The sequence below is a fragment of the Eubalaena glacialis genome, chromosome 1 (genome assembly GCF_028564815.1).
Source record: "Eubalaena glacialis isolate mEubGla1 chromosome 1, mEubGla1.1.hap2.+ XY, whole genome shotgun sequence".
NCBI lineage: Eukaryota > Metazoa > Chordata > Mammalia > Artiodactyla > Balaenidae > Eubalaena > Eubalaena glacialis.
The window spans coordinates 151,495,724-151,510,982 of record NC_083716.1 but is presented as its reverse complement, the minus strand read 5'-3'; the positions used below and the strand labels follow the sequence as shown (position 1 = coordinate 151,510,982).

Below are 15,259 nucleotides of genomic sequence, written 5' to 3'. Positions count from 1 at the left end.
TATACCATGTTCTTGGATTGGAAGAATCAGTATTGTGAAAAGGCTATACTACCCAAAGTAATCTACAGATTCAATGCAATCCCTATCAAATTACCAATGGCATTTTTTACAGAACTAGAACAAAAAATCTTAAAATTTGTATGGAGACACAAAAGACCCCAAACACCCAAAGCAGTCTTGAGGGAAAAAAGTAGAGCTGGAGGAATCAGACTCCCTGACTTCAGACTATACTACAAAGCTACAGTAATCAAGACAATACAGTACGGGCAGAAAAACAGAAATATAGATCAATGGAGCAGGATAGAAAGGCCAGAGATAAACCCATACACCTACGGTCAACTAATCTATGACAAAGGAGGCAAGGATATACAATGGAGAAAAGACAGTCTCTTCAATAAGTGGTGCTGGGAAAACTGGACAGCTACATGTAAATGAATGAAATTAGAACCCTCTCTAACACCATACACAAAAATAAACTCAAAATGGATTAGAGACGTGAATGTAAGCCTGGACACTATAAAACTCTTAGAGGAAAACATAGGAAGAACACTCTTTGACATAAATCACAGCAAGATCTTTTTTGATCCACCTCCTAGAGTAATGGAAACAAAAACAAAAATGAACAATTGGGACCTAATGAAACTTCAAAGCTTTTGCACAGCAAAGGAAACCATAAACAAGACGAAAAGACAACCCTCAAAATGGGAGAAAATATTTGCAAACGAATCAACTGACAAAGGATTAATCTCCAAAATATATAAACAGCTCATGCAGCTCAATATTAAAAAACAAAAAACCCAATCCCAAAATGGGCAGAAGACCGAAATAGACATTTCTCCAAAGAAGACATACACATGGCCAAGAAGCACATGAAAAGCTGCTCAACATCACTAATTATTAGAGAAATGCAAATCAATATTACAATGAGGTATCACCTCATGCCAGTTAGAATGGGCATCATCAGAGAATCTACAAACAACAAATGCTGGAGAGGGTGTGGAGAAAAGGGAACCCTCTTGCACTGTTGGTGGGAATATAAATTGTTACAGCCACTATGGAGAAGAGTATGGAGTTTCCTTGAAGAACTAAAAATAGAATTACCATATGATCCAGCAATCCCACTACTGGGCATATACCTAGAGAAAACCATAATTCAAAAAGACACATGCACCCCAATGTTCATTGCAGCACTATTTACAATAGCCAGGTCATGGAAGCAACCTAAATGCCCATCGACAGATGAATGGATACAGAAGATGTGGTACATATATACAGTGGAATATTACTCAGCCATAAAAAGGAACGAAATTGGGTCATTTGTTGAGACGTGGATGGATCTAGAGACTGTCATACGGAGTGAAGTAAGTCAGAAAGAGAAAAACAAATATTGTATATTAACTCATATATGTGGAACCTAGAAAAATGTTACAGATGAACCAGTTTGCAGAGCAGAAATTGAGACACAGATACAGAGAACAAACGTATGGACACCAAGGGGGGAAAGCGGCGGGGGGTGGGGGTGGTGATGTGCTGAATTGGGTGATTGGGATTGACATGTATACACTGATGTGTATAAAATGGATGACTAATAAGGACCTGCTGTATAAAAAAATAAATAATATAAAATTCAAAAATTCAAAAAAAAAATGTTTTCAGTGTATAGGTTTTCAAAGTAGCTATGCATCAGAGCAAAAGCACAGTATCCGTTCATCTAATAGTATTTTGCATTATAAGAATACAAGGGAAAAGATCTTCCAGAACCCTAGTTCATCATCTCTAGAGAAGTGTCTGTACAGATTATCTGGCCTCCTTATTCAGGAAGCACAAAGAACCTTTCTTTATGTATTTGCATATTATGGATGGATTTGTTTGTATAAAATGGGCAGGCTCTACAATGAGTTCTAGTGCTAACCCCCAGTTCCTCTTCACTTCAGAACTGCTGATAACTCTTTTGGGGTCTCTGTGCACTCAGACATAACATAGGATAATTCCAGCTGTATTTTGGTCACATTATTTAGCTTTGATATCTCAAGTTTTCAAATCTGTAAAATGGAAACAGCGATAGTACCAGTTCAAAAGACTGTTAGGAAGATTAAATGAGTTAATACATGTAAAGCACTTAGTGCCTAACCCTTGATGTGTACTCATCAATTAAATAAATAAATAAATAAATAAATAAATAAATTTTAAAAAGTGCCATGGCAAGAAGTTGCCATTATTCATATTTCACAGTTGAGAGACTTGAAACTTACAGGGTTTAAGCACCTTGCCCACTTATCTAAGGATAAGAAATAGAACAGTGACTCAAACCAACCCTTAGATTTTCAATCCATGCCTCTTTAAGGGTTGAAAGAATACTTGTGTTTTAAATGCATTATTTGAAAAAAGTACATATTATTTTATTTCCTATGCAGCCTTTAAAAATTATTTTTTTTTATTACGTAGGCCAATTTTGATGTCTCTGAGAATCAGAGCTGCCCTCCGGTAGTATTGTCTATCATTTTATTTTGCGAGTTCACGCTAGTAATTTCTCGTGCTTAACAGTTTTAGTGTTTAAAAAAAAAAAAAAAGCTAAATCACTGTGTTCCTTTTTGCATTTTTCCAGGTCCTGAGGAGGTAGAAATCAAGTGCCCCTTGAATCACATTGCTTGCCTTGGTGCCAACAAATGTGTTCATTTATCCCAGCTCTGCAACGGCGTCCTGGACTGCTCAGATGGGTATGATGAAGGAGTTCATTGCCGTGGTGAGTCCATTTGTGGAAAAATACAACTGAAATATTGAATTTTTCATAGTTTTCATGAAAGTTCAAAGAGAACCTATAACCTGTCTTTTCTTTCAACCACAACCTTATCAGTTATTGAGAAAGCATGAGTTTTATTGCCAGAGACACTCAATATGCATTTCAAAGCTGTGACTATTGTGCTTTATTGAAAAATGCTGTTAGAAAAAAAAAAAACCCCCACACATTTAGACTTTGAAGTTGGGCTCTTAAACAATTATATATTTCATAGAAAGGAGTACTTTTGAGCAAAGGACAAATGAGAAGTCTTAGTCACAGTATTGATACCATACATATAAAACTTGTTTCTCTGAACTGTTGCTTAAACAAAGGGTATTTGAAGTAAAACCTCTGCAACCAAATATTTTAATAGAACGTATCATGGGAAATTTTCCCTAAATATTATTTCCATGAAGTTATACTGTTAACTTTCTTGTAATTTTCATTCTTGTTAAAAACCTACATCCTACAGTGGTCAAGGGTTTACCTATATACTAATGATAGGAGTAACTAAATCTCAAATTTATAAAGAGTTAATTGGAACTGGTATATTCCAATAGAACTGGTTGGGAAGGGGAGGATAAAATGTTAGACAAAGAAACGGGAAAAAGTTGAGGATTAAGGTAAGGACTGTGATCTGGAAACAGAATCAAGGTTTCAGTCAAGTGAATCAGTCTTCAACTTGGAGTCGGGAAAGAAACCACTGAATCAGAAGGTTCTAACTCAGATTCTAGCATGTTGAATGTAACACAAAGGATGTTTACTGGAACTGTCAAAGAGTAACGTGTTCTTCATGTTGAGGTCAGTGAGACAATAAGGAATGGAAAGAACTGTAGAAAGCTGGAGGTGCATGTCTGGTGTCTGCACAGATTCACACTACATTGCTGCCATTTTGGAAAGGTCCTAGGTCACCAAAAGTTCCAGGTTTTCAGGAGGAGCTCCACATCTTTGTGTTAAAAGTGTTCAAAGTTAGCTACTGCTTTTTAAACATTGTATGGTCAGCAATGTACAGGCCTAACGAAACTTGTCTGGAGATCTGACAGGGCTTACTGGCTGCCAGTTTCCCACATTTGGGCTGAAATAAACTGGATTCAAAACCAGAGATGGAGACATATATTAGAAAAAGAGTAAATCTTTGTTTAGAAAGGTAATTCAAAGTGGTAAGGATGTTGAGAGAGCATAGATCAGCTGGATCACTAGGTCTTTTCCCTCTTTCTAAAGGGATGTCCAATTACTCTGGCCCTGTAGATGTATTCAGATTGAGAAGTTAAAGGTCTTCCTTCTTTGGCCAGGTTTCCTTTCTTAGCCTTGAACTCTGACAGGGTCACATAAGGAGCCAGTTGATTCTTAGTTTTACTTATGAACACGTGTAATAATAATTAATAAGAAATTTTATTTTTATTTAGAGGCTTTGTGACATGTACTCCTTTTTATAATTGTATAGTTTTAAAAGTGATATTAATAGAAAGTAAATTAGTGAATTACAAAGTAATAGAAGTGAAAGAGTTTAATTTTCTTCTCAGAAATTAATTATATTTTCTAGAGCCTAATTCTATTTGCTTTAGTTATAATTCAGGGTTCTTATTACATTTAAAATAAAATTTCAGACAGACATGTGTGACTAAGCTTCTAAAAGAGTGAAATCATCACATTGCCAAATACTTCTCAGAGGTGATTATACAGATTTGAGTATCTTAAACATATTTCAGTGCTGTGGATCATATGAAAATATATCTGAGTTCTCTAATAAAATTTAGAGCTGGGATTTAAAAGATAAAGGGATATGTTAATAGTAAAACAAGGGATCAACTATTCAATATCTGAACAAAAATAAAATGATATTCAGTTCTGTTGATTTTTGGAAAGACAACGTATACTTCAGACTGAGCTTTAGAATTTGTAGTTGCTTACGCTTCCATCTTTTTTCCTGTTCTAATTTAGGTTTCCAACTGTTCCAAGTTTCATATCTTTATCACAGTGACAACCTTTTTTATTTCTTAATTTGCCAGTAGGAGGCTGATTGTACCACTTTGGCCTTTTTAATATTTCTAAATTTCACCAAATAAAGTGTTTTAAAAGACTTAACGTATTATGACCTGTAGTGGACTTAGAAATAAGAAGTATATTTGGATCTCTACCTGTTATTTACCTCAGTAGAGGGGTTTTCACCTAATTCTGTGGCCTTGCACAACTACATAGAATGGTAGGATCAAGATGACTGAATGACACAGTGATTCCAGAGTCAGTGGTTTAATAAAAAGTATTTCTGCATTGAGAAAGAAAAATCAGAAATGTGTTTCCCTGCTTGGCCTGATAGAGTGCCCCAGACACATAGACAAAATACAAATCTTGGAAGCAACACCAGATTTATCACATGTATATGGTTTGTGTTTAGAACAGATGATTGATTATATGCAAAAGTACATCATGGGAACTGAGTGTACTTTTCCACCTTCAACCTTCCTCCTGATTCTGGGTCACATTCAATGAAAAGATGTTTTCTGAGGAGTTCATTAGGCAACAGCCCCATCAAGTCTCGAAGGACTTTTTCATCTACTATAGACATACAATAAAGAAAGAAACCAGGTTAATTCAAACACCGCATTGATTTTTAGAAATGCTTTTCTCTATAGAAAATTTCTTTTTAAATCACTTCTCTTTCCATTTCTTCCTTTTTGTTGGGTTCCAAGCACACACTCTAAATAATTATGAAGCCTAAGACACAATTCAAAGATGGATATGTTTTCTTTATCCTCATAAAAGTTCCGAAGTACGTTTGGTGATATATTTGTAGCCTTTATGAAAATTAATAAAGAGAAAAATATAACATTTTGGAGGTGATATTTTGGTCTTGGGAATGCTTTTTGTATCAACTGAATTGTTTTCTGAATGGTTTCCTAGAAAAAATCAATTTCTCCTTGGTAAGGGTAATGAAAAGATATCTATTATTAATGATTTTCTATAACACTGATATTTTAATCTCCATAATTTAGCTTCATTTAAAGAAAATAATGGATTTTTGCATATGGGTGTACTTATATATAGGACTGTGCTTGTAAAAATTTTACAATAGGGACCTTCAAAATCACCACATATATTTCAGATAATTTCATGTCTTCCTACATAATATTTCAGATTGGTGGTAATATCACTATATGTAAATTGCATGAGCAATGAAAACATATTCTATACAGTATGATGCCTCTGAATACAGGATAGTTCCACAAAAATCCCTCTTCCAGAATGCTGGAGGAAGTGAACAAATTCAACTAATGGAGAATACTTGGACTGAGGTGTATCAAAACACCATTTTAATATTTGACATTCTTAAGATAATTCATTTTGTTGACATCTAAAGTAGCTATAAAGAAGAGAAGCCCTCTTTTTATTCACAACCCTAGTTAAATTACATTTGCAGTGCAAAACGGTTGCATATTTAAATGCTCAAGTGACTGACAGTCTCTGTGGTGCTATCTGCTATTACTCTTTTAAAAGAATGTGGGAACTCTTCCTGTCACTGCAAAAAGGGATTCTCTCTTCTGTGGCCCTAAAAAAGTGATTATGTAATCTATGTTTTCCAGTAAGCATTCCAATATCCCTTTAAATTCAAGGGGATAAGTGTGTGACGAGCTTACTAAAACTGATTAGGGAATGACACTCTCTGACATCTGAAAAGCTCCCCACACAGACACACAAGTATGCATACACAGACACACAAGTATGCATACACAGACACACATTCTCTTCTTTTCTGATTTCTCTTTTCTAAACCTCTTCCTACATGATTCTGAGTGTATAATATATTAATTTGGTGTATTTGATCAGGAACCTAAAGAAGAATAAGATTCTCGTATGTATCATCTAACTCCTTGAAATAATGCATATTAAGAAATTTTAAAATTCCATTTGATTATTTTACTTGCCAATTAGAATATAATTTTCCTGATATGCAATTACATTTTTCTCTACCCACAATCTAATGTATTTATTTTAGATTCTAGTAATTCTAATATGTTTATTTTAATGTATTCATTTTAGACACTGACTTGTGTTTAAAATTTTATATGTCTGTTTTTCTTTTATATTACTATTCATAAAACTAAATTCTTATGAGATGATGCCAAAAAATCCTGGAGGTAATTTACAAATTAGAGGCTTTCTCAAAATGGACCAAGGTAAATGGCAAACCTTATTAACTACAATGATTCACCATAGGAAAATTAGTAATCCTTAAAACTTCTGTGTGAATCTCATATATTCCAAATATTCCAAAAAGGAATTAATCTACCCCAATTAATTAGATTTAATTAATTGATTTGACAAAATTAAATTTAATAAAAGAGGAATTAATTCTTAACTCAAATTCAGGACTCTCCTTTCTGGAAAAATGAAAAAAACAAATATTTTATCTTGTGGTGGTACTTCGTTAGTCATTACAACACTGATTTCAGAGTAGCATCAGAATAGCTTTTAGCTACCAAAAAGGAAGGAAGGAAAGAAAGAAGTTAGTGAATTCAATAAGGAAAACAAATGAATTTGGAGCATTTTATTGTTTTTACTTTCATTTTATTGTATGAATGGATCTTGTTCTATTTCTAATTTAAAAGTTCCCATTGAAAAGTACTACCAATCTCTTTCTAAATTAAAATGAGCTTACCATGCTACAGAAGGGGATTTCATGCAGAATCTGAAAACAAAGGTATGGAAAAGAGGTACAATTATAAGCAGTGTTATAGAAAGGGTATCTGTCAGCAACATAAAGCTTAAAGCACATGGAGGGAAACTTCACAGTGTGTACTCAAGTCACTTGAAACATCAGTAAACCTAGAGCTAGAAAACAAGCAAACTGGAATTAACCAGGAGGACCTGGGTTTGTGTGCTCAGGCCACGTTTCATTACTAAAGCTCCTGCAACTGAGTAGATCCTGCTATATTCTTTTCTTTGTGTTGGGTTGTGTTAAGGTGATCAGATAGTCTCAGATCTATCTTCAGTGCAAGCATTTTCTCCAAAGAGATTAGTTTAAGCAATTGAGTTAGTTTAGTGAATGGCTATGACCCTTGACAGTGGTTGGTTTCAGGGCCAAATTAATGCTTCTCAGAAGCAAAGCTACAATTCCTAGAAAGAACAGATCTTCTACAAGTGTATCCTTCCTCTGCAACACTATTGCAGATGTAGTTTATGTTGACCAATGACACATATGTGAAATTAGGAGAGTATACTTCTTGCAGACTATTCTAATTATATATATGTATAGAGGTGTGTACATATACACATATATGCATATATGCATAGGTTCACATATATATGTACATACATAAGTACATATATTCATTTTTCAGAGGTTTAGTTTTTTAACTTCTGCTTAATTAGAAAGATATTTGACTTTTTAACACTGATTTATCAGATATAATTGTAAACTAATCCTGCTAAAGAGAATTGGATTTCAAGTTTCAGCTGTTTGTTTGAATGTGTTGACTTCTAGAGACAGTTAAATAGCTAACTGAATACCTGTGGGAAAAGTAACTAAGTAATTTGGCTCTATATCATAGCCCAGAATTCAAAATGATAATCTAAGATTTTTTATTGGAAATAAATCTTTTTGTAGTGGATTTACATCTTCGATTAATGTTAATATTATACTAACTAGTGCTCCCTCCCCAAAGACAGATTTATTTTTAAGAATAACTATGGAAACAAAATTTTGTAAATATAGAAAAAAATGGTGAATAGACATACTAATAGCTTAAAATGATCTAACATTGAAGGATCTAACTTAAAAAAAGAGATATTCTTTATTAAAATGTCATCTCAAATTCTCTCTCTCTCTCGTCTTCCCCCCCCCACTGTTTCCCCATTTGGTGTCCATACATTTGTTCTCTACATCTGTGTCTCTATTTCTGCCTTGCAAACTGGTTCATCTATACCATTTTTCTAGATTCCACACATATGCGTTAATATACGATATTTGTTTTTCTCTTTCTGACTTACTTGTATGACAGTCTCTAGGTCCTTCCATGTCTCTACAAATGACCCAATTTCGTTCCTTTTTATGGCTGAGTAATATTCCATTGTATACATGTACCACATCTTCTTTATCCATTTGTCTGTCGATGGACATTTAGGTTAGTTCCATGACATGGCTATTGTAAACAGTGCTGCAGTGAACATTGGGGTGCATGTGTCTTTTTGAATTATGGTTTTCTCAGGTTATATGCCCAGAAGTGGGATTGCTGGGTCATATGGTAATTCTATTTTTAGTGTTTTAAGGAAACTCCATACTGTTCTCCATAGTGGCTGTATCAATTTACATTGCCACCAACAGTGCAAGAGTGTTCCCTTTTCTCCACACCCTCTCCAACATTTGTTGTTTCTACATTTTCTGATGATGCCCATTCTAACTGGTGTGAGGTGATACCTCATTGTAGTATTGATTTGCATTTCTCTAATAATTAGTGATGTTGAGCAGCTTTTCATGTGCCTGTTGGCCATCTGTATGTCTTCTTTGGAGAATGTTTATTTAGGTCTTCTGCCCATTTTTTTGATTGGGTTGTTTGTTTTTTAATATTGAGCTGCATGAGCTGTTTATATATTATGGAGATTAAATCCTTTGTCCATTGATTCGTTTGCAAATATTTTCTCCCATTCTGAGGGTTGTCTTTTCATCTTTTTTATAGTTTCCTTTGTTGTGCAAAAGCTTTTAAGTTTAATTAAGTCCCATTTGTTTATTTTTGTTTTTATTTCCATTACTCTAGGAGGTGGGTTGAAAAAGATCTTGCTTTGATTTATGTCAAAGAGTGTTCTTCCTATGTTTTCCTCTAAGAGTTTTATAGTGTCCAGGCTTACATTCACGTCTCTAATCCATTTTGAGTTTATTTTTGTATATGGTGTTAGGGAGGGTTCTAATTTCAGTCTTTTACATGTACCTGTCCAGTTTTCCCAGCACCACTTATTGAAGAGACTGTCTTTTCTCCATTGTATATCCTTGCCTCCTTTGTCATAGATTCGTTGGCCATAGGTGCATGGGTTTATCTCTGGGCTTTCTATCCTGCTCCATTGATCTATATTTCTGTTTTTCTGCCTGTACTGTATTGTCTTGATTACTGTAGCTTTGTAGTATAGTCTGAAGTCAGGGAGTCTGATTCCTTCAGCTCCTTTTTTTTCTCTCAAGATTGCTTTGGCTATCTTTTGTGTCTCCATACAAATTTTAAGATTTTTTGTTCTAGTTCTGTAAAAAATGCATTGGTAATTTAATAAGGATTGCATTTAATTTGTAGATGGCTTTGGGTAGTATAGTCATTTTCACCATATTGAATCTTCCGATCCAAGAACATGGTATATCTCTCCATCTGTTTGTGTCATCTTTGGTTTCTTTCATCAGTGTCTTATAGTTTTCTGAGTGCAGGACTTTTACCTCCTTAGGTAGGTTTATTCCTAGGTATTTTTTTCTGTTTGTTGCAGTGGTGAATGGGATTGTTTCCTTAATTTCTATTTCTCATTTTTCATTGTTAGTGTATTCTGTGCATTAATTTTGTATCCTGCAACTTTACCAAATTCATTGATTAGCTCTAGTAGTTTTCTGGTGGCATCTTTAGGATTCTCTATAGTATCATGTCATCTGCAAACAGTGACAGTTTTACTTCTTTTCCAATTTGGATTCCTTTTATTTCTTTTTCTTCTCTGATTGCTGAGGCTAGGACTTCCATAACTATGTTGAATAATAGTGGTGAGAGTGGACATCCTTGTCTTTTTCCTGATCTTAGAGAAAATGCTTTCAGTTTTTCACCATTGAGAATTATGTTTGCTGTGGGTTTGTCGTATATGGCCTTTATTATGTTGAGGTAGGTTCCCTCTTTGCCCACCTTCTGGAGAGTTTTTATCCAGAAATAATTTTTCTTTGTCTTTAATTTTTGCCAATTTGATTACTATGGGTCTTGGCGTGTTTCTCCTTGGGTTTATCCTGCCTGGGACTTTGTGCTTCCTGGACTTGGGTGGCTATTTCCTTTCCCATGTTAGGGAAGTTTTTGACTATAATCTCTTCAAATATTTTCTTGGGTCCTTTCTCTCTCTCTTCCCTTTCTGGGACCCCTATAATGTGAATGTTGGTGTGTTTACTGTTGTCCCAGAGGTCTCTTAGGCTGTCTTCATTTCTTTTCATTCTTTTTTCTTTATTCTGTTCCATGGCAGTGAATTCCACCATTCTGTCTTCCAGGTCACTTATCCGTTCTTCTACCTCAGTTATTCTGCTATTGATTCCTTGTAGTGTATTTTTCATTTCAGTTATTGTATATTGTATTGTTCATCTCTGTTTGTTTGTTCCTTAATTCTTCTAGGTGTTTGTTCTTTAATTCTTCTAGGTCTTTGTTAAACATTTCTTGCATCTTCTCGATCTTTGCCTCCATTCTTTTCCCAAGGTCCTGGATCATCTTCAGTATCATTTTTCTGACTTCTTTTTGTGGAAGGTTGCCTACCTGTACTTCATTTAGTTGTTTTTCTGGGGTTTTATCTTGTTCTTTTATCTGGTACACAGTCCTCTGCCTTTTCATTTTGTCTCTCTTTCTGTGAATGTGGTTTTCATTCCACAGGCTGCAGAACTGTGGTTCTTCTTGCTTCTGCTGTCTGCCCTCTGGTGGATGAGGCTATCCTATCTCTCTTCTTGACAGTGATTTCAAACTAACTTATACGACGTCAATATTTTTTGACCAAATCTTTTCTATGGTGATAATCCTGGTGCATTATGGACCTTCAGTTGTTGTTGTACTCTAGTTTCAGGTGATTTTGATTTTTAAATAGATACATGTCAAAATGTGGATCCACATCTCACACCCAATAGAGTATTTATTTTGTTTGTTTGCTTAATATTTGTAGTAGAAGAAGTGGCAGTTGCTTTGATATAGAGCTTTACTCCTTGGTTCAGACAATTCCTATTATGCCTGTTCCTCAAACATAACAGCCTGTTAGATAGAAGGCCTGTATGAAACCATAAAAAGCCAAAAAATCACATTTCCCACCTCCCAGTAATCTCTCCCCAACAGAAGACACTTGTTAATATTTCTACCAATTTTGGAACTGTTAATTTATATGAATATTCATGGGCACCGGGACTCATCATTTGTCTGGATCTTTTCCTCACCCACCTCTTTCTGATATGATAGAAAACAAAGAATAGTTTGCAAGAAATAATAAAGGGTACGAAGCCAAAAGGAATATTATAAATGTGCCAATAGAAACACAGTAAGGTTTTCCCTATATTCAATTCATGTATTAACTCCAGTAAATGTTTATTGAGCACTGACAGTATTCCAGGTGCTCACCTAAGCCCTAGTGATGTAGAAAGTCCTGTTTCCTGCCTTCATGGAATTCACACATCTTAATGGAGGAAGGTAAAAATGGCTAAGGTAGAATAAAATGAGGAGCATCTAATCCTGCTTGAGGGGATGTAGGAGAATTCCCAAGAGAGTTGATATGCATCTTACTCTAGGAGTTGAGTAGGCAAATGAGAGAAGGAAGAACATTTCAAAAGTCAGGAACTATATGTACAGAGGCACAAGTGAGTAAGAAAGCATTGCACGCTCAAGAGAGCTCTAGGTTATTTGGTTTGTTTGAAGCATAGTGTCCTGAGTAGAGAGAGATGAGTTTGAAGCTGAAAAAATACTTGGTATTAGACCAGGCGTGGTTACATTGGAATAAGGATGTGGTATGACCCACTTTAAATACATTGCATAAAACTGTAAAGAGAAAGAGTGTGAAAAATGACACTAGGCTATATTCTCAATAATATTATAAGGATACTATATTACACTGTTTTACTGTTAAGCACATGAAGACTAGAATTGTTGCTTATAGTAGCAGGTTATGTAACTTATTCTTAGAAGATTAAAATGCATTATTATAATCATGAAACTTTGAGCTAAACAGTCATCTATCCCTTCACATTGATCAGTTCCCAAAAGAAGACATGTTAAATGTTATTCTTTAATGTGTCACTTGAATGTAGTTCATGTAAGGGAAAGTCAAAATAGATGACATGCGGAGCCCTATTAAGTGGATTCTTTTTTAGACAAAAGTTAGGTACTAGGAAAATGTACTTACTATATTAAATAACCGGAATCCCATCTTTTTTTTTTTTTTTTTTAAAACATCTTTGTTGAAGTATAATTGCTTTACAATGGTGTGTTAACGTCTGCTTTATAGCAAAGTGAATCAATTATACATATACATATGTTCCCATATCTTTTCCCTCTTGCATCTCCCTCCCTCCCACCCTCCCTATCCCACCCCTCTAGGTGGTCACAAAGCACCGAGCTGATCTCCCTGTGCTATGCGGCTGCTTCCCACTAGCTATCTATTTTACATTTGGTAGTGTATATATGTCCATGCCACTCTCTCACCCTGTCACATCTCACCCCTCCCCCTCCCCATATCCTCAAGTCCATTCTCTAGTAGGTCTGTGTCTTTATTCCCATCTTGCCACTAGGTTCTTCATGACCTTTTTTTTTTTTTTTCCTTAGATTCCATATATATGTGTTAGCATACTGTATTTGTTTTTCTCTTTCTGACTTACTTCACTCTGTATGACAGACCCTAACTCCATCCACCTCATTACAAACACCTCCATTTCATTTCTTTTTATGGCTGAGTAATATTCCATTGTATATATGTGCCACATCTTCTTTATCCATTCATCCGATGATGGACACCTAGGTTGCTTCCATGTCCTGGCTATTGTAAACAGAGCTGCAATGAATATTTTGGTACATGACTCTTTCTGAATTATGGTTTTCTCAGGGTATATGCCCAGTAGTGGGATTGCTGGGTCGTATGGTAGTTCTATTTTTAGTTTTTTAAGGAACCTCCATACTGTTCTCCATAGTGGCTGTATCAATTTACATTCCCACCAACAGTGCAAGAGGGTTCCCTTTTCTCCACACCCTCTCCAGCATTTATTGTTTCTAGATTTTTTGATGATGGCCATTCTGACCGGTGTGAGATGATACCTCATTGTAGTTTTGATTTGCATTTCTCTAATGATTAATGATGTTGAGCATTCTTTCATGTGTCTGTTGGCAATCTGTATCTCTTCTTTGGAGAAATGTCTATTTAGGTCTTCTGCCCATTTTTGGATTGGGTTGTTTGTTTGTTTGTTATTGAGCTGCATGAGCTGCTTGTAAATCTTGGAGATTAATCCTTTGTCAGTTGCTTCATTTGCAAATATTTTCTCCCATTCTGAGGGTTGTCTTTTGGTCTTGTTTATGGTTTCCTTTGCTGTGCAAAAGCTTTTAAGTTTCATTAGGTCCCATTTGTTTATTTGTGTTTTTATTTCCATTTCTCTAGGAGCTGGGTCAAAAAGGATCTTGCTGTGATTTATGTCATAGAGTGTTCTGCCTATGTTTTCCTCTAAGAGTTTGATGGTGTCTGGCCTTACACTTAGGTCTTTAATCCATTTTGAGTTTATTTTTGTGTATGGTGTCAGGGAGTGTTCTAATTTCATACTTTTACATGTACCTGTCCAATTTTCCCAGCACCACTTATTGAAGAGGCTGTCTTTTCTCCACTGTATATGCTTGCCTCCTTTATCAAAGATAAGGTGACCATATGTGCGTGGGCTTATCTCTGGGCTTTCTATCCTGTTCCATTGATCTATATTTCTGTTTTTGTGCCAGTACCAAACTGTCTTGATTACTGTAGCTTTGTAATATAGTCTGAAGTCAGGGAGCCTGATTCCTCCAGCTCCATTTTTCGTTCTCAAGATTGCTTTGGCTATTCGGGGTCTTTTGTGTTTCCATACAAATTGTGAAATTTTTTGTTCTAGTTCTGTGAAAAATGCCAGTGGTAGTTTGATAGGGATTGCATTGAACCTGTAGATTGCTTTGGGTAGCAGAGTCATTTTCACAATGTTGATTCTTCCAATCCAAGAACATGGTATATCTCTCCATCTGTTTGTATCATCTTTAATTTCTTTCATCAGTGTCCTATAATTTTCTGCATACAGGTCTTTTGTCTCCTTAGGTAGGTTTATTCCTAGGTATTTTATTCTTTTTGTTGCAATGGTAAACGGGAGTGTTTTCTTAATTTCACTTTCAGATTTTTCATCATTAGTATACAGGAATGCAAGAGATTTCTGTGCATTAATTTTGTATCCTGCTACTTTACCAAATTCATTGATTAGCTCTAGTAGTTTTCTGGTAGCATCTTTTGGATTCTCTATGTATAGTATCATGTCATCTGCAAACAGTGAAAGCTTTACTTCTTCTTTTCTGATTTGGATTCCTTTTATTTCTTTTTCTTCTCTGATTGCTGTGGCTAACACTTCCAAAACTATGTTGAATAATAGTGGTGAGAGTGGGCAACCTTGTCTTGTTCCTGATCTTAGTGGAAATGGTTTCAGTTTTTCACCATTGAGGACAATATTGGCTGTGGGTTTGTCATATACGGCCTTTATTATGTTGAGGAAAGTTCCCTCTATGCCTACTTTCTGCAGAA

General features: G+C 35.2%; 1 protein-coding gene across 1 annotated transcript in view; it reads left to right on the top strand.

Moving 5' to 3' along the window:
• LRP1B (LDL receptor related protein 1B) overlaps positions 1-15,259 on the top strand; it is a gene marked incomplete at its 5' end in the record, with an annotated part of 1,521,642 nt that overhangs the window by 340,298 nt on the left and 1,166,085 nt on the right. Inside the window, one exon of the mRNA XM_061199746.1 lies at positions 2,606-2,743. Coding sequence (XP_061055729.1) covers positions 2,606-2,743 — 138 coding nt within the window. The remainder of the gene's footprint in view (positions 1-2,605; positions 2,744-15,259) is intronic.